Here is a 27,984-nt window from a genome sequence, read left to right on the forward strand (position 1 = left end):
CAACCATAAAGTTGGATGGGCAGGTCCATTAATTATTTTAATGACCCTGTCAATGGCCTCAATTGGCCATTGACAGGTCGGCGGGCGCACAGCTGATTTCGCTGCACCCCCACCTACCCGAAAATTTAAATGGGACACAGTGACGTCGGGAGTTCCGACTGATGTCACCCCGCGTCAGTTTATGCGTCGGCGAGCGGGGGGCTCATATAATTGTGTAATCACAGTGTTCTTGTGTGATTGGCTTGTAAGTGCGATGTTGGGGCAGTGTAAAGGATACTTCATTCTGTATGTAATTTACCACTTGGTGATGTGCATGAGTTAAGTGCCAGATTGGTAACAACACCATATCAATCTTGACTCAGCTTGGAAAGACCAAAAATTTGACTGGACACAATTTAAGGTAATATTAATACTCACTTTACTCTTTTGCATGTAAAAGCAATAATATTGCTGTCAACATAATGACTGAAAACAGTTTCTGAATCGGAAAAACACAACATTAGATGGATGTTCAGTTTAGCAAAGATTATTTGTAAAATTTAATCTACAAGATTACAGTAGGTGTTTAACAAAGTTACATAGAATTTACAGCATGAAATCAGACCCTTCAGGCCAACTGGTCTGTCCAGTGTTTCTGCTCATTACGGGCCTCTTCCCCCATTCTTTATCTCTTCCTATCAACATATCCTTCTGTTCCTTTCTTCCTCATACATTGGTTATAGCTTTCCCTTAAATGCATCTATTCTTTTGGCCCCAGCTACTCCTTGTAGCAAGTTCCACATTTAATCACTGTCTGGGTAAAGAAGCTTTTCCTGAATTCCTTATTGGATTAATTAGAATCATAGAATGGTTACAACATAGAAGCCATGCTGGCTCTCTGAAGGACCAATTCACCTTGTGCCACTTTCACACCTTTTCCCTGCAGCCTTGCACATTCTTCCTTTTCAGATAATAATCCTCTTGAACTCCTCGGTTGAATCTTCCTGCATTACACTCTTTGGCGGTGCATTCCAGATCCTAACCATTTGTTGGATGTAAAAGTTTTTCCTCATGCCACCGTTGCTTCTTTTGCCAATTACCTTAAACCTGAAAAAAACTCAGCAGGTCTGGCAGCATCTGCAGAGAGGAGCACAGTTAACGTTTCGAGTCCGAATGACCCTTCAACCGAGTTCTGTTGAAGGGTCATTTGGACTCGAAATGTTAACTGTGCTCCTCTCCGCAGATGCTGCCAGACCTGCTGAGTTTTTCCAGGTATTTTTGTTTTTGTTTTGGATTTCCAGCTTCCGCAGTTTTTTGCTTTTACCTAAAACCTGTGCTTTTTGGTTCTTGATCCTCCCACCTATGGGAACAGTTTTCCCTAACTACCCTGTCCAGATCTCTCATGATTTTAAACACTTGTATCAAATCTCCTTTCAACCTTTTGTTCTCCAAGGAGAACAACCCTGCTGCCTTACCAATCTATCCAAGTAACTGAAAATCCTTATCCTTGGAACTATTCTCGTGAATCTTTTCTGTACCGTCTCTAATGCCCTCATATCTTCCCTAAAAGATGGTGCCTAGAACTGGACATAATACTCCAATTAAGGCCAAACCAGTGTTTTGTATAGGTTTACCATAACTTCCTTAAGTAGAAGAAACTAGTTGGCATTATATAGGATTATGGAATAGTTGAGCTCGAGTATAAACACATTGACACATATGGATATACCTAGGGTGACTGGAGATGAAGACCCTTTTGCAATAATAATCAGTAGTGATAATAGGACAATGGAGCACCATGCTTGTGCTGGCTCAGTAGGTCCCACTGCCTTGCTCTTTCTCCATAGCCTTGCAATTTGTTTACCCCTTCCAAGCATTTATCCAATTGCCTTTGGAAATTTACTGTTGGATCTGATTTTACCCTCTCAGGCAGTCCATTCCAAGTCATAACTCCATAAACAAAAAAATCTCCTCACCTCCCCTCTGGTTCTTTTGCCAATTATCTTTGAATTGACTATCTTATGGGCCCTAGTTTTTCAGTTAGCCTTTGTAATTTAAACAGCAAATGAACAGAAATGGGTTTTAAGTCTATTACTTGGATGGTATTTGTATAAGACAAATGATATACAATGTCTTTTTCTGGGCAGCATATTTAGAGCTCAATTTTTGCAAATTAAATATTTGAGGTAGGCACTAGTCATTTTTAACATCGATGAGTTTTTTCAAGCTCTGAAGTCTATTAATCCAGGCTTTGGAATATGTAATCACTCTCCCTAATTTTCATTCTCTGATTTGTTACTGATTTTCTTTTCCTAATTTCTAGCTACACATCTTTCCCATACTTAGGATGTTGTATTACATTTGTGTTAACTGAGCGATGCTGTTGGATTATACCTTCTATATGCCACAGTACATTCTGACATTGTCACAGAAACAACTGATGAAATGCAGTTAAAAGGTTCATTTTGAATGCCTCAATTTATGAAGGTCGTGGAGATGGTGCAGAGGAACTTTGAAGGAATGGTAAAGCAGGGACGACGAATTTCAGTTATATGGAAAACTGAGAGAGGCTAAAATCTTAGAACAGAAAAGGTTATGAGGAAACGTAATTGATGGATAAATGTTGGCCAGACCTCTGGGAAGAACTTTCCTGCTCTTCTTCAAAATAGTGCTGTATAATTGAGGTGCTCTCCGACTGTTCAATTCATAGGAAAAGGTGTTTTTGTCTGCTTCAAATCCTTTATTATTATTGTATGTTTGAGTTAGTATGATTCAACAGTTGGGCCAGTATACTTGAGGAATCATTGACCAGTAGAGAAGTAACCTTTTAAGTGTGGAGTTTGTTTTATCGTTTTTCTCTCACTATATGACCTCTCATTCTAAACGCATAGCATTGGCAGGGGATGAGATTGCTCTTCTCCCTAATAATCTGCTTCCGAGAAGTAATTCCATCTTCCTCTTTAAGGAACAATCTAGATTAATTGTATAAGGCAGGATAATTTTTGCATCTTTAACAGTAAATTTGTAACTGATTGATAGAAACTTCTGAAAGATTTCGGGATCTCCATCCAGTGTCAATAATTTTTCAATGCTGGATTGAATTAATATCAGCCTGTCTGAGGAGTTTTCAAAAATGGTCCACAGTAGCATATTGTCATTAATATTCTTTTCATTGCTTAACTCATTCCTTTGCTCTTCATCTTCCAAGCATTGCCAGATCCAACTGAGGCGACATGGCCAGCAGCTGGCTAGAATAACCCATGCTGCAATTCTCTGAGGAGGAAAGGAACTCATTGGAACATTTCTCTCCAGCATGAGCCCCACCATAATTGGAATTATGTTTACTATCCTCCTCATCTGCAGGAAGTTGTCCTCAATGTAGTCATGCAGGTTACTTTCTCTTTCCACTAAGCACTGATAGACCTGTCGGATATGGTGACCTGTTTTCAAGTTCCCATTTCTTTCCTTAGAAGGTTGGCCATGTCCACTAGAAATGGTAATCAGCGGCACAATTTCCAAAGGGTTTCCCTGACATTTGTTTGCTACAGGTCGTTCAGGCTGCAATGGGGTGTCTTCCATAAGGGCACTCTTGCCATCCACTATTTGCTGAATAAAATTGAGTTTGGTCTCACTGTCCATTTTTGGGACAGAAAATGGCAGCGTCACAATCCTGTTAAGGAACTCGTAGCCATTATCTGCCATACCCTTGAGAGTGTTAGAGTTCTCCACACAGGCAACGATAATGCTAGGGTCAACAGCCAACACTGAAATAAAAGGAGCATTTAAATCTGAAAGAAGGATGTTCATAGCATCTAAGACTCCAACAACTTTATCTGGAGTGCACCTGTCAAGGCTCACGATTTTCAGCACAATTCGAATCTTTCTTCGTTCAAAGATTTCTATGTAATGGATGAAGTTTGTAAGAATTTTAATCTCTTGCTTTACATCATTCATGAACCCTAGTTGAGCGCTGAAGTCTGATTTGTTCATTAGGCTTTCCATTTTGGCCCTTTGGCTAACTAAAATATTCTTGCCCACCATGACGGAGTTTTTCATTGTAAGGAGAGCAGAACATCCAATTAATCCAAAACCAACACCTTCCAAGGCCATGAGGTAATCATTCCCCATTTCATCAACAGAAAAGCCAAACTTTGAGATGACTAGTAATAGTGCCAGAGCTATCAACAGGAGCAAACTGAAAATAAGCCAAACTGGAATTCCAAGGATTTTTTTAGACACCCATTCACAGCTGGATTCACTTGTTTGTACAGTGGCCTGGTGACCAAGAGCCCTAACAATGCTGGTTGGAATGCATCCAAACTGATCTTTAATGCTATCACACAATGTTGTTATAAGTCCAGCCCACAACTTTTCACTTCCCGCAAATTGCCATGCACTGAATTGAATGAATATAAATCGGACATTTTTCCGCTTTTGATGTTGTTCTGTCAGTTGAGGCTGAAGGAAAACCAAATGCAACAAAAGGGAAACAAATCCAAGACCAGTGGCTGTCCGAGGTTTCTCTTGGGTCCTCGTCAGTTCTTTTTTCTCTCTGTTAAGCACTTCTGATATCATTTGTCCTATAAAAGGATGATATTGTTAGCACACACATTTACTTTTAAAATACAAATGTTTAGGGTGACATTTATAAACTTCAGCTAGGAATGTGCATTCATCTTTGGTTCACAGGTACAAATTGAACTTCTTGTACTTTTCTCAATTATTATCATCTCCCTCCATTTGCTAATTATCCCTATTATTCTGTGGACAGAAAGAGCTCCCATTTATAAAGCACCTTTTGCAAACTTGGAGTGTCCCTAAGTATTTTTCCAGTAGCATAGTAAATATATGTATGTTATTGCACTGTAGGGTCAAAGGGTTAGGCAGGACCAGGATGGTGAAGGGAGTTGAGATGCTCTTCACTCACAAAAAGTTGCATATGGTCAACACCTCAAATAGCCTCTCCTAATCAGACTCCTATAGCCCGTGCTGATCCCTTTTTAGAACTGTGGGTAGAGATGTAAAGGCAAGTGGTTGGCGCTTCAAAACCAGAAAACTCCAAGTATGTGTGGCTCTTCACCCTTGGCTGGCAGCATACCAATGTGAGGTAAAACTCTGTTTTAAACCCTTGCCACCATCTATGGACCAAATAGTGAAGTTGTTGTCAGTTGACAGTGCGGAAGAACACAGTCAATGCCAACGGACTGGATGGCAAAGGAGAAAGGGCAAATGAGATTCTCCAGCTTGTTTAGCAAACCATCTAGGAGAACAGCTCCAAAACTAAAACTCGCATCCTCTCAGCTGCTGTGCTTGTGGCACATGTTGCACCTGTGTAGAATTAGCTGCCTCAGATGGGAGAATGAGAGCACATCTGCACAATTCCACCCACAGAAATAGGACCTTTTGCTTTACTCCAGTTCGACCTGTTAGAGTTGAAATCTGGGAAATTGTAACCATTTACAGTCACAATGTAATGCATGTTCAGGTGAAGAATGAAGTCAGTAAGAAGTCAGGTGAAAGGTAATGTAACTAAGTTTGGATATGATATACCCCCCCTCCCTGAGCTTTTGATTGTGTTATGGAAGAAGTTGATCTATTACCAAATTTGACAACATACTAAGGAGTTGAGAAAATAAACTGATAAGCTAAGCACCGGATCCAGTTGGTCTACAATTTAGAATTGGAGTTTGAATATTGAGGTTCCTCCTTGGATAAGGATTATACATCAGGCCTTGCTGCTGGTGCAGTTAACAGTAGTGATGGACCTATTGGCTGATTTGCTTTGCTGGGCAAAGAAAATGAAAGCAAAGAAGTGAAACAAATTAATGCCCCAGGTATACCAAAACCTTGAACCTCATTATCATCAAGCTGCCGCCTGTGTGCACATTGAAGTGGAAGGGTGCATCTTGCAGAGTGTTAGGAAAGCGTTAATGGGCTGACTACAAGTTCAAAGTAATGTTTGTTATGTGGAAACCAAATAGGTGTAATACTTGCTAATTACATTGATATTTGTTAATAGCAGTTATACTGTTGAAATGAATAGAACAATTTGAATTGAATAGAACTGTTTATCACAGCAAACAGTTGAAATCAGCAAAGGCTGATTGAAACCAGACATGTAATCACAGGAGGGAAGACAACTTAGGAATATACAAAACAACCTACAGACAGTCATGCACCCAACTAACCATATCCAGAAGAGGATTGTGCATGAGTTTTTTCAATAACTATATTCTGTATGTAAACCCCTGAAACCGTCTGACACCAAAGCACTCAAAAAAGAGGACAGGAAAAAAGACATATCAATGGGTAGGTCTCAACAAGGAAGAAAGAAGATACATATCAATGAGAAGATTCCAGGTGAACTAAGCAATCAACAATCGCAGTCAGCAATCACTCCTATGTGGCCTACAGTAATCTCAGACTGACCACCTAATGGTAACTATGATTCAATTAACAATGCCGGAAAAACTCAGCAGGTCTAGCAGCATCTGTGGAGAGAAAAAAAAAAACAGAGTTAATGTTTCAGGTCTGGGAAAAGTGTCCTGTAGTCAGCATCACAATGAAGCAATCTGGGAAGAGTGTCCTGCAGTCAGCATTGCGGTGAAGCAATCTGGGAAGAGTGTCCTGCAGTCAGCATCGTGGTGAAGCAGTCTGGGAAGAGTGTCCTGCAGTCAGCACCACTGTGAAGCAGCCTGGAAAGGGTGTCCTGCAGTCAGCATCGCGGTGAAGCAGTCTGAAAAGAGTATCCTGCAATCAACATCGCTGTGAAGTAGTCTGGGAAGAGTGTCCTGCAGTCAGCATCACAGTCTGTACTGGAGTGCTGCTTTGAGAGTTCGGTGAGGAGGGAACGAGGTGATCCTTTGAGTACGGTCAGGTAAGTATTTACTACTTTTATCACTTATAGTTTTTAAGGTCTTATTTTGTGGTTCATCATTTGTAAGGGCTATATTCTGTAACAACGAGGGGCAGGGAAGAAGGGCCCAAGAGTAATTGATATTATTTGATATTAAGTATCTTCTAAAAGGTTTAATTTAATTTAAAGGGGTAAATCATGGCAGGAGAGCTCAAAGCCATGGTGTGCTCCTCCTGCTCTATGTGGGAAGCCAGGAACACTTCCAGTGTCCAGGGCCAGCATGTGTGTGGGAAGTGTCTTCAGCTGCAGCTTCTGGAAGCCCGGGTTTCACAGCTGGAGCGGTGGCTGGGGACACTGTGGAGCATCCGTGAGGTGGAGAGCATCGTGGATAGCACAAATAGAGAGGTGATCACACTGCAGGCTAAGAGTCCACAGGCAGGAAGGGAATGGGTGACTACCAGGCAGAGCAAGAGGATTAGGCAGGCAGTGCAGGAATCTCCTGTGTCTGTTCCCCAGCAAAACAGATATACTGCTTTGAATACTGTTGAGGGGAATGGCCTCTCGGGGAAAGCAGAAACAGCCAAATTTGTTGCACCATGGTTGGCTCTGCTGCACAGGGAGTAGTAAAAAGTGTGGGAATGCAATAGCTATAGGGGATTCAGTTGTAAAGGGAATAGATAGGCATTTTTGTGGCCTCAAACAAGACTCCAGGATGGTATGTTGCCTCCCTGGTGCTAGGGTCAAAGATGTCTCAGAATGGCTACAGGACATTCTGAAGGGGGAGGATGAACAGCCAGTGATTGTGGTACAAACAACATAGGTTAAAAAAGGGATGAGGTCCTAAAAGCAGAATATAGGGAGTTAAGAAGTAAGTTGAAAAGTAGGATCTCAAAGGTAGTGATCTCAGGATTACTACCAGTGCCATGTGCTAGTCAGAGTAGAAATAGCAGGATATATCGGATGAATGTGGGGCTGAAGAGGTGGCGTGAGGAGGATGGTTTCAGATTCCTGGGACTGGAAGGTGGGACCAGTACAAACTGGAAGGGCTACACCTGAGCAGGACTGGGACTGATGTCCTAGGGGGAATATTTGCGAGAGTGGTTGGGGAGGGTTTAAACTAAAATGGCAGGGGTATGGGAACCTATGCAAGGAGTCACAGGAGGGGGAATCAAGGACAAGAACAAAAGACATAAAGGGGAATAAGAAAAGTGATAGGCAGAGAAATCAATGGTAATCAAACTGGATCTCAGTGAAAAATAGTGGCAACGGGACAAGTAACATTAAAAAGACAAGCCTTAAGGCTTTGTGCCTTAACGTGAGGAGCATTCACAATAAAGTGGATGAATTAACCGCACAAATAGATGTAAATAGGTATAATATAGTCAGGATTACGGAGACGTGGCTGCAAGGTGACCAGGGATGGGAACTGAACATCCAGGGGTAGTCAGCATTTAGGAAGGACAGACAAAAAGGAAAAGATGGTGGAGTTGCATTGCTGTTTAAAGAGGAAATTAACACAATAGTGAGGAAAGATATTAGCTCCGACGATGTGGAATTTGCATGGGTAGAGCTGAGAAACTCTAAGGGGCAAAAAACATTAGTGGGGGTTGTATGTAGACCCCCAAACTGTAGTGGTGATGTTGGGAATGGCATTAAACAGGAAATGAGAGACGCATGCAATAAAGGGACACCTGTAACTATGGGTGACTTTAATCTGCAAATAGATTGATCAAATCAAATTAGTAACAATACCGTAGAGGAGGAATTCCTGAAGTGTATACAGGATGGTTTTTCGGACCAATACATTGAGGAACCCACTAGAGAAAATGAGGCCATCACTCTGGCCAGATGAGGCAGGTGCACTCGGGAGGCCCACGTAGCTGCTAGATTCGTGGAGGATGATGACATCATGCAGTGAGAGAAGTCTACAGATTTACGCATAGTCTCTGAGAATGTCTGACTGCTGTCTGGCTAAGAGCAGCTCGCTTACCGTCTGTGATCAGGGCCAGACACAGATGTGAAACTTTAAATGCACCTGATCCTTTGTCAGCCTTCAGCACCCACTGATCATATGCATTATTCTCAGATCGTGCACATTTGACAAAAAAACCACCAGCAAGAAAATCCAGATACCATCAAGCCAAACACATGCTGCAGGCCAAACTAAAATCAGTGAAGAGCCCACGATGGGGACAACAAGGCTGCAGATCTTCAGGAAGCTGCTGATAAGCATGAACTGAAGTCTCTCCGTAAAAGGTCTCTGATCTGTGTATGGTCCAAAAACCAACAGTACAACACCCGTCCTCTCAGCAGTCAGCAACCAGCTCCAAATGAGCAAGCATGAGATTCTCTATTGTTAGGAAAAACACTTTATTAATCTTGTGAACCAAGAATCACAGTGTGTGTGATGATGTCATTTAATCACTTCCACTGTATCCTGTTCTGGACAAGGTTGCCCCTGATCCATCTCAAGCTGAAGTCATCAAGACCATGAAGCAACTGTCTATGAGTAAATCTCCAACAGTTGATGGCATTCCTTTTTTAAAAACACAGTCATGGGATGTGTGCATCGCTGGCTAGCCCAGCATTTATTGCCCATCCCTAATCATCCTTGGTGGTGAACCGCTGCAGTCCATGTGGTGTAGGTACACCCACAGTATGGTTAGAGAGGGAGTTCCAGGATTTTGACCCAGCAACAGTGAAGGAACGGCGATGATGACTGGCTTTGAGGGGAACTACCAGGTATTGGTGTTCCCATGTATCCACTGCCCTTGTCCTAGATGTTAGTGTAGGTTTGGAAGGTGCTGTCTAAGGAGGCTTGGTGAGTTCCTGCAGTTTGTAGATGGTACTGCTGCCACTGTGCATCCGTGGTGGAGGGAGTGATTGTGGAAGGGGTGCCAATCAAGCAGGCTGCTTTGTCCTGGATGGTGTTGAGCTTCTTGAGTGTTGTTGGAGCTGCACTCATCTAGGCAAATGGAGAGTATTCCATCACACTCCTGACTTGTGCCTTGTAGATGGTGGAGAGATTGAGGAAACTGGGCCTGTGTTCTCTAGAACAATGAGAGGTGATCTCATTGAAACTTACAAAATTCTTACAGGGTGTGACAGGGTGGATGGGATAGGATATTTACCCTGGCTGATGAGTCTAGAACCAGGGGACACAGGCTCAGAATAAGGCTGAGATGAGAAGGAATTTCTTCACTCAGAAGGTGGTGAATCTTTGGAATTCTCTACCCCAGAGGGGTGTGGAAGCTCAGTCATTGAACATGTTCAAGACAGAGATCGATAGATTTATGGATACTAATGACATCAAGGGATTTGGGGATAGATGGAGCAAGAGGTAAATGATCAGCCATGATCTGTTTGAATGGTGGATCAGGCTTGATGGGCCAAATGGCCTTCTCCTGTTCCTATTTCCTATGCCTCTATGTTCTATTTGGCATCTATTTTCAAAAGATATGATAAACCCAATTTACTATAGATCCATTACTTTAGTATTAATCATCACAGTACAATCAGGCAGGGTCAACATGGTTTGGTGAAAGGGAAATCATGTTTGACAAATTTATTAGAGTTCCTTCAGGATCTAATAAGCAAGGTGGATAAAGGGGTACAAGCAGATGTAGTGTATTGGCTTTTCCAAATGGTATTCAATAATGTGCCACCTAAAAGGTTACTGCACATGATAAGGTGGAGGTGGGATCTATGTGTATGGAAAGTGTATCCAGCTGCTTCATCTCAAACTCAAGATTTCTGAGCTTGAGGGGCAGCTGGAGTCACTGCAGAGCATCAGGGAGGATGAAAGATTCCTGGATTATACATTCCAGGAGGTGGTCCATGGGCAGTGAGAAGTCAGGATAACGGGTGGGTGGCCACCCATCATGGTAGGAAGAGGCAGGAAGTACAGGAGCCTTCAGGGTGTGTGCCACTCTCACACATAACTGTGGAGATTGCAGGGAGTGTTGGTGCCTTGAAGGATTGCAACCCAAATCATGGCACCAATGGCCAAGGTATAGAAATGTAATTGTCATAGGAACTTACATAGTCAGGGGGACAGACAGGCATATCTGTAACAGGCACTGTGAATCCCACATGTATGGTGCCTTCCTGGTGTTGATGTAAAGAACATCACGGGGGGAGGGTGCAGAATATTCTGCAGGGGGAAGGGAGTGAGCCAGTAGTTGTGATACACGTTAGTACCAACGCCATAGAGAAGGTAGACATCAAGGTCCTACAGTCAGATTTTTAGGAGCTAGGGATGTTAAAAAGTAGAACTTCAAAGGTTGTGATCTCTGGATTACTCCCAGTGCCACATGCTAGCCAGAGTAGAAATACGAAGATAGCGAGGATCAAGGTGTGGCTTGAGACATGGTGCAGGAGGGAGGGCTTCAGATTCTTGGGACATTGGGACCAGTTCTGGGGCAGAAAGCACCTAATCAAAAGGGATGACCAATGTCCTCACAGGTAAGTTCACTAGTGTGGTTGGAGAGGATTCAACTAAATTGGCAGGGGGATGGCCACCAGCGTATAGAAGTAGAAAAGAGGAATAAGGTGCATAGATTGAGAATAGTTAGCAGTGCTGAAGAAGGGAATAGTTCCACATTAGATAGGAGCAGACTAAGAAGAAATAGTAAATTAGTAAGTAAATTAGTAAGTGGGTTCAGAGTATGGGAGAAAGTAATAAAGTCTAAGTTAGGGTTACTGTGCATGTATTTGAATGCACGGAGTGTGGTAATGAAGATTGCTGACTTAGAAGCTTAGATTGCCATGTGGAAATATGATGTTGTGGTTATCACAGAGCCCTGACTCAAAGAAGGCAGGTGTGGATTCAAAGTCAAAGGTGTTTGTGACACTGATGGCTTCCTGAGAATCTGCATACATGAACAATTCTCTCCCCTTTGTTTTTGTTAGTGGATGGGCTTCTGATACCCCAAGAGCACTCTGACCTTTAAGAGAAATACTATTCAGCTACCTTGTGTTCCATCCACATGCAACATATAACTTGCTTCCAACCTTTCATCCTTCATCTGCCCTGTTCTGCAAATATTATTTTTGTTTTTTTGAATGCATAGAACAAACTTACAGGTTTTCCTGTCTGCAGTACTTCAGCAACTGCCCCTTATCTCAATACAGCCCATCTCTTGGCCTGGATACTTATCATTCTCAGTCTTTTTGCTTTTGTTCATTCTTTCCCCTTTCCTCCAAATTCGCTTTTTGGCTCAAAGCAAAGGCCTTGCTTGTTGGTACCAACAGGCATGCTGTCCTGACTGCTCACGTTGGACTATGCAAGGCTAGATAGAACCCTGCTGGGGCCCTGAGTGTGTTTATAAGGTTAATCACGTCTTCCTAATATGGGCTGGGATTTTCCAGTCCCAAAAGCGGCGGGATTAATGACGGATATGGCAGGGGTGGGGGGAGCAATGCGGCAGGAGCTAAAAAATCATTTTCCCACCAGCGTGAAAGGATGGCAGGAACATGTGCTCCACCCCATCATGGCGGGTCGCCATTCCTGCCATAGTGAATCCGTTTTGCATCCTGTTAATGGGATGCAGATGAAGCCCGGACCAGAATTGTTCCCCCTGTACAATTATCTGCACAGCCAGCGAGTTATCACGCTGACCCGACCTTCATGGTGTGGACATGTCAGACTCACCAGGAAGAGGCTTGGCAAAGCTTGCAGAGAGTGGAAGATGGAGGAGGCCTCCAGTAACCATGGATCATTGAAAACCACGTGAAGCAGCAGGTGGGTGGTGCATCTACCATGTAGATCTTCACACTGCTGGAACCACCAGGAGGCAGTGTGGATCTTCATGCTGCAGGAGCTGCCAACATATGGATCTTCACGCTGTAGCAGTTTCTATGATGTGGATCTTCACACTGCAGAGCCTCCAGGCTCTGGGTCTTCACACTGCAGGAGCCTCCAGGATGTGGGTCTTCACACTGCAGGAGCCTCCAGGCCCTGGGTCTTCACACTGCAGGAGCCTCCAGGATGTGGATCTTCACACTGCAGGAGCCTCCAGGCTCTGGGTCTTCGCACTGCAGGAGCCTCCAGGCTCTGGGTCTTCACACTGCAGGAGCCTTCAGGCTCTGGGTCTTCACACTGCAGGAGCCTCCAGGCTCTGGGTCTTCACACTGCAGGATCCTCCAGGCCCTGGGTCTTCACACTGCAGGAGCCTCCAGGCTCTGGGTCTTCACACTGCAGGAGCCTCCAGGCCCTGCGTCTTCACACTGCAGGAGTCTCCAGGCTCTGGGTCTTCACACTGCAGGAGCTTCCAGACGTGAATCATCACACTGCTGGAGCTTCCAGATGTGGATCTTCACGCTGCAGGAGCTTCCAGACGTGAATCATCACACTGCTGGAGCTTCCAAGATGTGGATCTCCATGCTGCAGTTGGTCAGCTACATAAGGTATTTATTGGTCGGTAGGAGACCAATTTAGACAAGGAGCAGAGGAATGAAGAGGCTTGGTGGGTGTGGAGACAGGGGTGGTTGGGGGTGCTAGGGGAAAGAGAGAGTTTCTGCAAGGGTCATGAATTTGGTGAGGTGGTTTGGAGTGGGAGGGTGGGAAGGGCCATGGTGGAGTGCGGGATGGGTGGTGGGCAGTGTGCAGCTGTGAACGGGCACTGGGAGGAGCATAGGAAAGGGGTTCAGAGGGAGCAGTGCATGATGTCAACTGATGAGTCGTGAGGACCATACTGAGGGAATTGTTGAGGTGACAGTTTGTGAAGGTTAAGGGAGAAAGTAAGAGCCGATCGGGTGGGTGGGTGAGGGTCCCACGATGATGGGTGAAGGGTTGTTGAAGGGGATACAGACGTAACACTGGATTTGTGGGTAGGCAGGATGAGAGGGGGGGAATGTCTATTGTCACAGGGGTGGGCTCCTCAGGAAAGTAGTGAATGTGGATATTCACCAGCATGGGGCGGAGGGTGATAGGGGAGGGCTGTAGGAAGACAGTGGGGAGGTAAAATGTCAGACAAGGGGGGTTAATGGTTATGGGAGGGAGGGTGTGGGTCACAGGGGGAGCTTGGAAGGTTTTGGACTTAACCTGAAAAGTCGCATACACTATGGCCACTTGCAACTATCTAGAGCTCAAGGTGGAGATCTTGAGATGCTGCATGGCTGTTGGGGTCAGCGAGGGTGGGTGGAGGGGCAGGTCAGCCCAGCTGGACAATTGAAGGGGAACCCCAGCACGTAGTGCTGACAATGCTAAGGTGTTTCAATAAATGAGTGTATGAAGGGCAAAAGCTCAGTGTGTGCAGGAGGCTTTTTACATGTGGCTCGCAAGGGCCCTGGCAAAGATCCTTATCTCCAAGCCTGGGGTGACCCCTAAAAATGGAGGTGAGGGAGATGGGGAAGGTGAGTGTGCCCACCCACCTCTTGTGTAGCCACAGCAAGATCTCACAGTCTTAACGACTACAAATCGGAATTAAACCACATCAGACCTCATTAAAGTGCAAGTGTAGTCTATTAACAAAAGTGTAAGAACATTAACAATCATAGTGCACTCGTGCAACCACATGTGAAATCATAATGTCTTAATCTTGTGTTCCCTACCACTTCATCTAGGTGCTCCCCCAACATCTGCAACAGAGGTGGAGGCAGCCTGCAGGCCAGTTTGCCTTGTTGTCTTGGATGACCTTTGCTGCTGTCCTCTGGGGATACGAGGCCTGAGGGCCCTGGCTTACTTTGGCTGTCCTGCTGTGGGGCAGCTGCTGCCTCACTGATCACAGAGGTTGAAGCTGAAGGTGCCACAGGCAAGGCGGATTTTGAAGGGTCAGACACACTCAGAGTCCTGAGTAGAGGGCTCAGGGGTGTCCAACAGCCGCTTCTCCTCCCTTGGGTGCCCAAGGGCCCTTGCCTGACTCCTTGGGAGAAGGGGCACCTGGAGAGAGGTCAAGGTGCCCCATCACCCTTTCTCAAAGGCACAGCTGGATCTCACCCAGCACTACAGCAATGGAGTGCAGGTCTGCACACATCTCTGACAGAAACTTAGCACCTTGCTGGACGAGGCTCTTCATGGTGTTCACCATCCTCCCCATGGAGACCTCCATGTGCGTATGGATCGGAACCACTTCATCAGAGAGCAGGCAGATTGACTCCTCCACCGCACATGCCACTCTGGGAGGGTCTCCTCCACCTCTCCCAGATGTTCTCCTGCCTCTTGCAGCATCTCCAGCATGTGGGGCAGGGCCGATCCAGGGGTTTGTCATCCGATGTGGACATTGCAGTTGCCTCTTCCCCAGCGGTCCTCTGAGTGCCATTGAGCTTGATTGACCGTGCATCCTCCTGCTGTGGACACATGTCCGTGAGGTGACCACCAGAATGTGAGATCCTGCTTGAACTAGATTTAGTACCCACCGAGGTGTGTTTTTGTGCACTGGTAGAGGGTGCAGGTGACTGCTGTGATGGCTCTACAGATGCACTTTCTTCCTCCACCTCAATGGCCTCGGTCCTGCTGGACAACAGCACTTCGTCTTCTGACCTTCCCCTCTTCCTACTGGTACCTGTAAGTAAGAGAGGAGAGAGCCAGTGACTGACTGCCTATGGTTACTCCAAAATGGAGGAGTGCATGACCCTCAGGTTTCAATGTAACCATATTATGCATGGATCCTTATGGGATGGAGGCTGCCCACCTGTACCAGCTTGGTCCGGTTCCTCCTCTGCCAGCTTGCTGCCCACTCCTTGATCTCAGTAAGATTCTTCAGGTCAGGCCAGCCCCCTCCCATCTTCTCTCGCTCTCTCTCCTGTTGTGCCTTAAGATTTCCTGCACAAAGAGAGTAGATGGAGTTGAGAGCAATTGGGTTTCATTTATATTTCTCATGATTCCACTTTTACAAATAACCCACTGGACTGTGTGCCATGTGATTAATGTGCTGCAGGTTGTCCGCAAGAGTTCTGGGCAACACCCTCCAGATCAGTGAGCCCATGCAGATAGAAGGATAAGGCTCACAGAGGCATGTCATTAGTGGTGCTTGTTGTGCCCTCTATGACTAACCCCCTTCCCCCACCACTCCCTGCCCAGACAGCATTTGAGCTCAACCAAAACCATAAATTGCTGGAAAACCTCAGCTGGTCTGATGGCGTCAGTGGAGAGGAAGACAGAGTTAACGTTTCGAGTCTGTGTGACTCTTCATCAAAGCATTTGAGCTTTCTGTGTGGAAGGGTCAGGGACCAGCAGTGACCTCTCCCCCTGCAGAGTAGATGGACCGCAGTGGGCCATGAGGCATCACCTTATCACATTGAGTAGCTCTTTTATGCATGGGCCCCATGGATGGTGCCCTTGCCACGGAGGCCCATATCCCCTGCACCATTCAGTGAGGTGAGCATGAGGAGCTGAGGGTTAATTTACCCTGGATGAGGTCCTGCATCCATTTCCAGCACTGCAGGGCAGTCCTCTGGTGGAGGCCATATGCGGTGGAGGAGTCAATCTGCCTGGTCTCTGATGAAGTGGTTCCAACCTGTGCGTACATGCAGCTCTCCATGGGGAGGATGGCGAACCTCTGGCGACTTCCTCCCATGCAAGTTTGGTCGCATGGCTCAGCTCCTCCTTCCATGGTCAGCACGCGACAAACAAGTTGGTGCCCAGACACCTTGTCGATATGGCTCCCAAATATGACGGCAGGGCAATCATCACCAAACCCGCCCTGCCACGCAACAGGAAACACCCAACTGCATAATTAATGAGCCCAGTATCGTGAGATTTGGCACAAATTTCCGCAGGGCTCCAAGGCGAGAAGCACTCCCAGTTCCCGCCCCCACCATGGAACTTAGGCCCAGAAAGGAAAATCCCGGCCATGGTGCTTTTACATCAGCATTTTTCATTTGACATCAACATGTTTCTAAAACCTTACTCGCTAGTAATGTTAAACTAACCTGCTGCGGTTGCTGGGACTGTCCTTACACCCTTTGTTGAATAAGGGTGTCATCTTTTCCATTCTCCAACCTTCTGGCACCTCAGCCCAAGCCCTTCCACTATCACCATCCCCAATTCCTTCAGGAACCTGAGATGCAAACCATGTGGACCAAGCGACTAACCTACCCTAACCACAAACAGCCTTTCCAGTACCTCCTCCCTTTCAATTTTCACTCCATCCATTATTTCTACTCTATCTGCTTCTACAGATATTTTGTCAGACTCTCCATCCTTAGAAATTACTGATACAAAGTTCTCAAGTATTCTAGCCTTGTCCTCTGCCTCTAAGTATATATCACATCATTTGTCCCTAATAGGAGCCACCCCACCTCTTACTACCCGCTTACTATTTACATGCCGGTAGAAGATTTTTGGGTTCCCTTTTATGTTGACTGCCATTCTATTCTCATACTTTCTCTTTGTCAGTTTTATTGTCATCTTCACCTTCCCTCTCAATCAATTGTATTTGACCTGGTCCTCACTTGAAGAATTCACCTGACATGCATCATACACCCTCTCTTTTTATTTCATGGTATTCTCTATCTCCCTCATCATCCAAAGAGGCCTGTTTTTGGTTCCTGTAGCTGTCACCCATGTTGGAATGTACCTAGCTTGTGCCTAAGTTAGCTCTTCCTTAAAGATCACTAATTGTTCTGTTACAGTGCTTCCTGTCAGGCTTTGTTTCCATTTTACCCTGGCTAGATCCCTTCTCGTTGCATTGAAATTAGCCATTTCCCAATTTCAACATTTTATTTTATAGCATAATAGAGACAGAAAGTGCTGGAGGGTGGTGGTGGGGGAGGGGGCGCAGTGCTCAGCAGGTCAGGCAGCATCTATGGCGAGAGAAACAGAGTTGACAGAGTTCTGAAGAAGAATCATATTGGACTTGAAATGCTGGGCTCTGTCTCCCTCTCTCTCTTCACAGGTGCTGCCAAGCCTGCTGAGTTTTTCCAGCTCTTTGTTTTTATTCTAGATCTCCAACATCCGCAGCATTTTGCCTCTACTATATATCATTCCTTGCTTTTCTCCACTACTAATCTAAACCATATGATATGATGCTCATTCTTAGCATAGACAGTTAGGACCTACCTTATTTCCCAGCACCTGATCCAGCAATGCCTCCTTCCTGGTTGCGCTGAAGGCATCCTGACCAAGGAAGTTCTCCTGAATACATTTCAGAAATTCCTCCCCCTCCTTACCCTTTATCCTAACATCATGCCAATCGATATTTGGGTAATTAAAGTCCCCCAATATCACCACTTTATAGTTTTTGTACTTTTCCCTGCAGTTTTGCTTCTCTCTCTCTCTCACTATTTGGAGGCCCACAGAATTCCTCCAGTAGTCCATCATGCCATTTTTTCTTCTCAACTCTAACCAAATTGATTCTGTCCTTACCCCCTCAAGGACATCCTCTCTTTCCAACACCACATCTTCCCTAAACAGTACTGACACCCATCTCCCTTTATTCCTTCTATATCTTTTCTAAACATTTAAACCCTTGTATATTAAAAGCCCAGTTCAAACCCCCATTTTAAGCCACATTTCCATTATTGCCACTACATCATATTCCACACAGCTATTTGTGTTTGTAGCTCACCAAACTCATTCACAATTTTTGTGTTTACATACATGTATTGTAATCCTGTCTTTGCATTCTCCTTAGTTCTCCTAAGTACATTCCTATCTAATATTTAACTGCTGCCTTCCAACTCTTTCACTTTATGCACCTTATTCCTCTTTTTTACTTCTATATATCCTTGCCAATTTAGTTTAAACCCTCCTTAACCACCTCCTCATGAGGATATTGGTTCAAGTACTGTGGAGGTGTAACCCATCCCTTTTGAATGGGTGTCTCCTGCAGCAGAACTAGTCCAAATTCCCCAAGACTCTGAAGCCACACATTGATCCTCACTATCTTCCTATTCCTATTGTGGCTAGTGAATGGCACTGTGAGTAATCCAGAGATTACTGACCTCAAGGTCCTACTTTTTAACTTCCTCCCTAGCTCTTAAAAATCTGATTGTATGACCTTGATACATGCCCTCGCTATGTTGATGGTACCAATGTGCATCACAACTTATGGCTCACTCCCTTGCCCTGCAGAATATTTTGCACCTTGTCCATGATGTCATTTACCTGGTACCAGGCGGGCAACACACCATGTGGGACTCACAAAATGTTAAAAAATGCCAGTCTGTCCCCCTGATTATGAAATCTTTTATAAATCTCCTATAACAGCAGTCCATGTCCAAAAGCAGCAAGACCTGGACAATTTCCAGACTTGAAGTGACAAGTGGCAAGTAACATTTGTGCCACACAAGTGCCAGGCAATGACCATCTCCAACAAGAGAGAATCTAGCCATCATCCCTTGACATTCAATGGTATTACCATCACTGAATACCCCACTATAAACATCCTGGGGGGTTACCATTGACCAAAATCTGAGCTGGACTAGCCGTATAAATACTGTGGCTACAAGAGCAGGCCAGAGGCTGGGAACCCTGTGGTGAGTGGCTCACCTCCTGACTCCCCAAAGCCTGACCATCATCTAAAAGGCACAAGTCAGGAGTGTGATGGAATACTCTTTACTTCCCTGGATAAGTGCAGCTCTAACAACACAAGAAACTTGACACCATCCAGGACAAAACAGTCTGCTTGATTGGCATAACATTTACAAACATTCAGTCCCTCCACCACCGATGCACAGTAGCAGCAGTGTGTACCATCTACAAGATGCACTGCAGAAACTCACCAAGGCTCCTTAGACAGCATTTTCTAAACTCATGACCACTAGTATCTAGAAGGACAAGGGCAGCAGGTACATGGGAACACCACCACCTGGAAGTTCCCCTCCAAGGCATTCACCTTCCTGAGTTGGAAATACATTGCAGTTCCTTCACTGTCACTGGGTCAAAATCCTGAAACTCCCTCTCTAACAGCGCTATGGGTGTACCTACACCACAGGGACTGCAACGGTTCAAGAAGGCAGCTCGCCAGCACTTTCTCAAGGGCAATTAGGGATGGGCAATAAAAGCTGGCCCAGCCAGTGATGCCATCCTGTAAAGGAATCAAATTTCTGATTTACGTTTAACAAACATATTCATATATTGTGCAAAACATCCCATTCTTCTTACTGTGATTTCGCTCATTTTAAATCTGTATTCGTTTTCCTATCTGGATGAGTAATCATACCTGTCAAGCATGACTCTTTTCTGTCAACTTGAAATAATTTATGACAAGATTTATTGATGCTTTACAATGCTTCTTCCAATATCCAGACTATCAGGCACCAAGCTTCTCCATCAGCATTCCTTTCCTATTTCTTCATACTTTTTAAATTCCATATGTCACAACATCCAGGCACCTGATTAAACTCATGGTCCATGAAGCTGTCTGCCCCAGGAAATCAACTTAAGTCTCCTAAAAGTGGTGATATGTAAACGAATTTCTCATCACTCAGGCCTGATCAACTTGAATGAGACTTTTGGGCAAGATAAATAGGTTGTATTCGTTCCTTGCCATTCAACAGTTGTATACAATAAATACTGTTATTAATCAATGTGTATTAAAGGTTGTTTCTGTCAAAACTAACAACCCTTCATTACAGCTGTAAGGACAGCAATTCTGTTACAATGTCTAATGAGTCCATGGCACTAGTTACTTTTGGTACCAGTCTCATGGGTACTGCATGTGATGGGCTGTAGCACTGTTTTGACAAATAAAATATATTAATCAGATATCTCAGAATTTCTTAGTCCTGGACTTAGCATTAAGGACAAAGATAAATGACTATCCTATTAAACAAACAGATTGGGTATGCCAGTTAAAGCCAGATGGATAAGGAATTAGCTGAAACTATACAACCGCTGTGCTTTAAGCAAAAATGTCAAAACAGAGAGTACTTACTTTCTACATTGTGCAGAAGCCTGTTGATTCCAGATCCCCAGCGTGCATACAACCCAACTGTCATGGGGGTGGGAATATAGCACAAGGCTTTACCAAGGCATTTTGCATAAGTATCGTACTCAGTTTGACCTGAGAAATTCAATGCAGTAAAAATAGTAATTAATTGACATATTTTGATTTTAATCAGAAGTTCAACAGAATCTTTATAACTGAGCTATCCCTTTTTATCATACATGAAGGGGAATCCATAGATGTGGTGTACTTGGATTTCCAGAAAGCCTTTGACAAAGTGCCACATCAAAGGTTACTCCACAAAATTAGAGCTCATGACATTGGGGGTAACATATTAACATATATAGAGGATTGGTTAGCTATCAGGAAACAGAGAGCAGGGATACATATGTCATTTTTGGGTTGGAAAGATATAGCGAGAGGAGTGCCACAGGAATCAGTGCTGGGGCCTCAACTATATCAATGTCTTGGGAGAAGGTACCTGAGGTATAGTAGCCAAATTTAATGCAAAGAGGCTATAAGGAGTCTGCAAATGTATATAGGTAGGTTAAGCGAGTGGTCAAAAATTTGGCACATGGAGTATATTGTGGAAGAATGTGAACTTGTCTACTTTGGCAGGATAGAAAAGCAGCATATTATTTAAGTGGAGAGAGATTGCTGAACTCTGCAGCACAGAGGGATCTGGGTGTCCTGGTAGATGAATCAGAAAAAATTAGTATGCAGGTGCAGGAAATTATTAGGAAGGCAAATGGAATGTAGGTGATTATTGCAAGGGGAACAGAATATAAAAATAGGGAGGTTTTGCTACAACTGTTGGTGAGACCATGGGCAGGGCTGGTTCTGCCAAAAGTCCATGGGACCTAAGGTATGGTAGCTGAATTTGTTAATGGACATTTGGCTGCGTCTCCAAAATTCTGTTACCACCCGTAATGGTTCCCACCAGGGGCAGGACTGGAAAACTGCAGCCCACATCTGGAGTACTGTGTACAATTTTGGTCTCCTTATTTAAGAAAGGGTGTAATTGCGTTAGAAGCAGTTCAGAGAAGGTCCACTTAGTTGATTCCTGGGTTGAAGGGATTGTCTTGAGGAAAGGTTGGGTTTTATACCTTAGAGTTTAGAAGAGGTGATCTTATTGAAACATAAGATCCTGAGGGGACTTGACAGGGTGGATGCTGACAGGATGTTTCCCCTTGTGGGAGCGTCTTATGGGTTGAACAGCTCGTCCCCCCGGAAGCAAAGTCAGCTTGGAGCTGACCCACTCCAAGCCAGCCCGCCCTGCAGCCTTAATGCGCTGCAAGCAAACCAAATAAGGTGAGTGGGACTTGAACCCCTCACAGGATAGGAAACCCGCCATCGGGAGCTGCCAGCCAGTTCTGTTGATCCCAGCAGCACCAAGAGGACTGCAAGAGGAAGAAGAAGAAAGCCCATGAATCCCTGGAAACAGCTAAGTCCAGGGTAGTGGGCAGGGAGGGTTTGGGCAGGTCAGGGAGGTGGGATGGGGTTGTGGGGTGGATTTAAGGCTGCGGGTGAATAAGAAGAAAGGGGGTGTCTCTATTTTGGGGGTCTGCCCCCTGATCAGCACCCACCTTACTACCCGTGCCGTGTTTCACAGCGAATGTGGAAGTCTCTTCAGAACAGAGTGGTGGAGGCAGGGTCATTGAATATTTTTAAGATGGAGTTAGATAGATCCTTGATTGACAAAGGAGTCAAAGGGTACAGGGCGCAGAAAGGAAAGCAGAGTTGAGGCTATAATCAAATCAGCCATGATCTTATCAATTTTTTTCTCTCATCATTCGAGGGATGTGGGCTTCGCTGGCTAGGCCAGCATTTATTGCCCATCCATAATTGCCCTTGAGAAGGTGGTGGTGAACGGTCTTCTAGAAGCATTGCAGTCCATATGGTGTAGGTACAACACAATGCTGCTAAGGAGGAAGTTCCAGGATTTTGACCCAACGACAATGAAGCAATTGCGATATATTTCCAACTCAGGATGGTGAGTGGCTTGGAAGAGAACTTACAGGCGGTGGTGTTCCCATATATCTGCTGCCCTTGCCCCTCTAGATGGTAGTGCTTGTGGGTTTGGAAGTTGCTGTCTAAGGAGCCTTGATGAGTTTCTGCAGTGCATCTTGTAGATGGTATACTCTGGTGCTACTATGCATCGGTGGTGGAGGGAGTGAATATTTGTGGAAGGGGTACCAATCAAGTGGGCTGCTTTGCCTTGGATGGTGTCAAGCTTGTTTCGTGTTGTTGGAGCTGCACTCATCCAGGCAAGGGGAGAGTATTCCATCACATTCCTGACGTGTGCCTTGTAGACGGTGGACAGGCTTTGGGGAGTCAGGAGGTGAGTTATTCACCGCAGGATTCTCAGCCTCTGACATGCTCTTGTAGTCACAGTATTTATATGGCTAGTCCAGTTCAGTTTCTGGCCAATGATAACCCACAAGATATTGATAGTGGGGGATTTAGTGATGGTAAGGTCATTGAATGTCAAGGGGTGATGGTTAGATTCGCTCTTGTTGAAGATGGTCATTGCCTGGCACTTGTGAGGCATGAATGTTACTTGCCACTTGCCAGCCCAAGCCTGGATGTTGTACAGGTCTTGTTGTATTTGGACATCAACTGCTTCAGTATCTGAGGAGTTGCAAATGGTGCTGAACATTGCGCAATCGTCAGTGTACATCCCCACTTCTGACCTTATGAGAGAAGGAAGGTAATTGATGAAGCAGCTGAAGATGGTTGGGCCGAGGACATTACCCTGAGGAACTTCTGCCATGATGTCTTGGAGCTGAGATGACTGACCTCCAACAACCACAACCATCTTCCTTTGTGCTGCTATGACTCTAACCAGTGGAAAGTTTCTCCCCTGTTCCCATTGACTCCAGTTTTGCTAGGGCCCCTTGATGCCACACTCAGTCAAATGCGGCCTCGATGTCAGGGGCCGTCACTCTCACCTCACCGCAAGAGTTCAGCTCTTTTGTCCCATGCTTGAACCAAGGCTGAACTGAGATCAGGAGCTGAGTGGCCCTGGCGGAACCCAAACTGAGCATCAGTGATCAGGTTATTGCTAAGCAAGTGCTGCTTGATAGCACTGTTGATGACCCCTTCCATCACTTTACTGATGATTGAGTGTAGCCTGAAGGGGAGGTGATTGGGTAGGTTGAACTTGCCCCGCTTTTTGTGTACAGGACTTACCTGGGCAAGTTTCCATATAACCGGGTAGATGCCAGTGTTGTAGCTGTACTGGAACAGCTTGGCTAGGGGCATGGCAAGTTCTGGAGTGCAAGTGTTCAGTGTTGTTGCTGGAGTATTGTCAGAGCCCATAGTCTTTGCAGTATTCAGCGCCTTCAGCTGTTTCTTGATATCACACAGAGTGAATCACATTGGCTGAAGAATGGCAATTGTAATGCGGGGACTTCTGGAGGAGGCTGAGATGGATCATGCACTCAGCCCTTCAGGCTGAAGATTGTAGCAAATTTTTCAGCCTTATCTTTTGCACTGACAAAGAAGAACAAAGAAGAAGAGGAACAAAAAAAAGTACAGCACAGGAACCGGCCCTTCGGCCCTCCAAGCCTGCAACGATCATATTGCCCGGCAACTAAAACATTTTGCACTTCCGGGGTCCGTATTCCTCTATTCCCATCCTATTGATGTATTTGTCAAGCTGCCTCTTAAACACCACTATCGTACCTGCTTCCACCACCTCCTCTGGCAGCGAATTCCAGACACTCACTACCCTCTGCGTAAAAAACTTGCCCCGCACATCTCCTCTAAAGTTTTCTCCTCTCACCTTAAATCTATGTCCTCTAGTAATTGACTCTTCCACCCTGGGAAAAAGCTTCTGACTATCTACTCTGTCCATGCCACTCATAATTTTGTAAACTTCTATCAAGTCGCCCCACAATCTCCGTTGCTCTAGTGAGAACAATCTGAGTTTCTCCAACCTCTCCTCATAGCTAATAACCTCCAGACCAGGCAGCATCCTGGTAAATCTCCTCTGCAGCCTCTCCAATGCCTCCATATCCTTCTGGTAATGTGGCGACCAGAATTGCACGCAATATTCCAAGTGTGGCCTAACTAAGGTTCTATACAGCTGCAGCATGATTTCCCAGCTTTATACTCAATACCCCTGCCAATGAAGGCAAGCATGCCATATGCCTTCCTGACTACCTTATCCACCTGCGTTGCCACTTTCAGTGACCTGTGAACCTGTACACCCAGATCCCTCTGCCTATCAATGCACTTAAGGGTTCTGCCATTTACTGTATAATTCCTCCTGTATTAGACCTTCCAAAATGCATTACCTAGCATTTGTCTGGATTAAACTCCATCTGCCATTTCTCCGCTCAAGTCTCCAACTGATCTATATCCCGTTGTATCCTTTGATAATCCTCTTCACTATCTGCAACTCCTCCAACCTTAGTGTCGTCTGCAAATTTACTAATTAGCCCAGTTACATTTTCTTCCAAATCATTTACGTATACTACAAACAGCAAAGGTCCCAGCACTGATCCCTGTGGAACACCAATAGTCACAGCTCTCCATTCAGAAAAGCACCCTTCCACTACTACCCTCTGTCTTCTATGACCAAGCCAATTCTGTATCCATCTTGCCAGCTCACATCTGAACCCATGCGACTTTACCTTCTGTACCAGTCTGCCATGGGGGACCTTGTCAAAGGCCTTACTGAAATCCATGTATATAAGTTCCACTGCCCTTCCATCGTCAATCATCTTTGTCACTTCCTCGAAAAACTCTATCAAATTAGTGAGACACGACCTCCCCTTCACAAAACCATGCTGCCTTTCACTAATATGCCTATTTGCTTCCAAATGGTAGTAAATCCTGTCATGAAGAATCTTCTCCAATAATTTCCCTATCACTGACGTAAGGCTCACCAGCCTGTAATTTCCTGGATTATCCCTTCTTAAACAATGGAACAACATTGGCCATTTTCCAGTCCTCTGGAACCAATGAAGATACAAAGATTTCTGTCAAGGCCCCAGCAATCTCCTCCCTTGCCTCCCTAAGTACTCTGGGGTAGATCCCATCTGGCCCTGGGGACTTACCCACCTTAATATTCTTCAAGACGCCTAACACCTCCTTTTTTGATCTCAACATGATCCAGGCTATCTACACACTCTTCCCTAGACAAGTCGACCACTAAGTCCTTCTCTTTGGTGAATATTGATGAGAAGCACTCATTTAGTATCTCTCCCATTTCTTCTGGCTCCACACACAGATTCCCACCTCTGTCCCTGAGTGGGCCTACCCTTTCCCTGTCTACCCTCTTGCTTTTTACATATGTATAAAAGGCCTTGGGATTTTCCTTAATCCTCGTGGCCAATGACTTTTCATGACCCCTTTTAGCCCTCCTGACTCCTTCCTTAAGTTGCTTCCTACTTTCTTTATATTCTCCACGAGCTTCATCTTCATCATGCTGGACTCCCCCGTCATTGAGGAAGGGGAGAATTGTAGGGCCTCCTCCTCCAATGAGTTCTTTAATTGTCCACCTCCATTCACGACTGGATGCGGCAGGACTACAGAGCTTAAGTCTGATCCGTTAGTTGTGGGATCACTTAGATCTGTCTGTCACTTGCTACTTATTCTGTTTGGCATGCAAGTAGTCCTGTGTTATAGCTTCACCAGGTTGACACCTCATTTTTAGGTATGCCTGGTGCTGCTCCTGGCATGTCCTCCTGCACTCTTCAAGGTTGATCCTCTGACTGGGTGGTAATGGTAGAGTGGGGGATATGCCAGGCCATGGGGTCACAGAGGCCATGGGGTCACAGATTGTGGCTGAGTACAATTCTGCTGCTGGTGATGGCCCACAGTGCCTCATGGATGCCCAGTCTTGAGTCTGAATTACTAGATCTGTTCGAAATATATCCCATTTAGCACAGTGGTAGTGCCCCACAACACAATAGAGGGTATCCTCAATGTGCAGATGGTTTTTCATCTCCACAACGACTGTGTGGTGGTCACTCCTCCGATACTGTTATGGACAGATGCATCAAATCGCGGAGGAGGCTCCAGGGGACGAATGGCCCACTCCTACTCCTAACTTGTATATTCATATGTATGTTTGTTCCCTCAGTCCTACTATGGGTCGGAAAATATTGCCAGCAGAGCTAGTCCCTCACTTCCCCAGATCACTCAGTCTGGACTAAGGGTGAGCCCAGTTCTGGTGCCCACAATGGTTTCTCCTCTCACCCATGATCTTCTTTCGACCAACATCTGTTTTTGGTGCATCATCTCATTGTCATTCCACCCTCATTATCATAAGTATAAACCTCATTGTTTCTCTGTGTTTTCGAAATGAATACTGTTGATGAAGCAGAATCCATGAGTACATTTAAAAGGAAATTAGGTTGTTTCTTGAAAATGAGCAATATTGAAGGTTATGAGGAGTGAACGTAATAGTGAATTGAACTCGATGGGATATTAAAGGGCATGAGGATTGAGCACGGACTATGGGATTAGACTAGGTGAGATATTAAAGGAATGGGGAGGGAGCAGCAGTGGAATTAGATGGGTGGCTTTTGTGCAGGGAAACAATTTAAACAACAAAAGATTGCAAGGTAATTTCAGTGTATCTTAATCCATCCATCTAGAATGACGCTACATTCCCCCCATCTACAGCGTTCTGAATGATTTCGAACTTCATTACTCATCTATTGTGGAGCTGAATAATTAAGAATAATTACATTTGGAATTACGTAAAGTGAGAATTAGCAGTTTAGATTTATGAGAGGCGCAATAAAAAATGAAATTACCCGTACAGGTAATATTTTAGCTTAAGAAAGTTGCAGTTACTGAAGTTAGATACATAGAGGAGAATTCATTTTCCTCACAACACCAGTAACTGACTATCCAATGCAATAAAGCAAACTTTACTATCTGAGTCCGACTTAAAGCATTTTCTTACCATTGCATTCACTGTTGGACATCATAGTTTGTGCTGCTTTCTGTAGAATTACACAAAGGCTGCTGGTGGTTATAGATAACTTCTGAATTGTGAGAACATTTACATTCTGCTGCTGTTTACATATCTGTTCAGACGTGAAGGAAGGTGGTTCCGCAGGTTTCGGATAGTACACATTTATCTGGGCGGTCTTTTCCCCAGGGAACGCCATCTGCATTCTCACCTTGACAGTACCTTTCCTAAAGTATGGTGCCCAGAGCTGAACACAACATTTCAACTGTATTCTAACCTTTAATTTATAAATGATCAGTATAACTTACTTGTCAAAGCCGAGTCGTAATAATGTCAAAGATCCCATATGTTTTTTTAACAGCTTTCTCAACTTGTCTTGCCAC

The 27,984-nt window shown here is 44.9% G+C and overlaps 1 protein-coding gene across 3 annotated transcripts; it reads right to left on the reverse strand.

Annotated features, from left to right (window-relative positions):
- Positions 1 to 1,199: 1,199 nt before the first annotated feature.
- nkpd1 (NTPase, KAP family P-loop domain containing 1) lies at positions 1,200 to 27,978 on the reverse strand. Of its 3 annotated transcripts, XM_041179399.1 has the most exons (4): positions 27,593 to 27,607; positions 26,878 to 26,989; positions 20,656 to 20,784; positions 1,200 to 4,559 (listed from the first exon to the last, which is right to left on the reverse strand). In XM_041179399.1, the coding sequence occupies exons 2-4, from the start codon at positions 26,879 to 26,881 to the stop codon at positions 2,854 to 2,856; spliced, it is 1,839 nt and encodes a 612-aa protein (XP_041035333.1). In that variant the 5' UTR covers positions 26,882 to 26,989; positions 27,593 to 27,607; the 3' UTR covers positions 1,200 to 2,853. The 3 variants fall into 3 exon arrangements, with proteins under 3 accessions (XP_041035333.1, XP_041035334.1, XP_041035332.1); XM_041179400.1 differs by lacking the exons at positions 26,878 to 26,989; positions 27,593 to 27,607 and adding an exon at positions 27,910 to 27,978; XM_041179398.1 differs by lacking the exon at positions 26,878 to 26,989 and having other exon boundaries at positions 27,593 to 27,893.
- Between the last annotated feature and the right edge of the window lie 6 nt (positions 27,979 to 27,984).

This window comes from Carcharodon carcharias, chromosome 34 (assembly GCF_017639515.1).
Source record: "Carcharodon carcharias isolate sCarCar2 chromosome 34, sCarCar2.pri, whole genome shotgun sequence".
NCBI classification, from domain to species: domain Eukaryota; kingdom Metazoa; phylum Chordata; class Chondrichthyes; order Lamniformes; family Lamnidae; genus Carcharodon; species Carcharodon carcharias.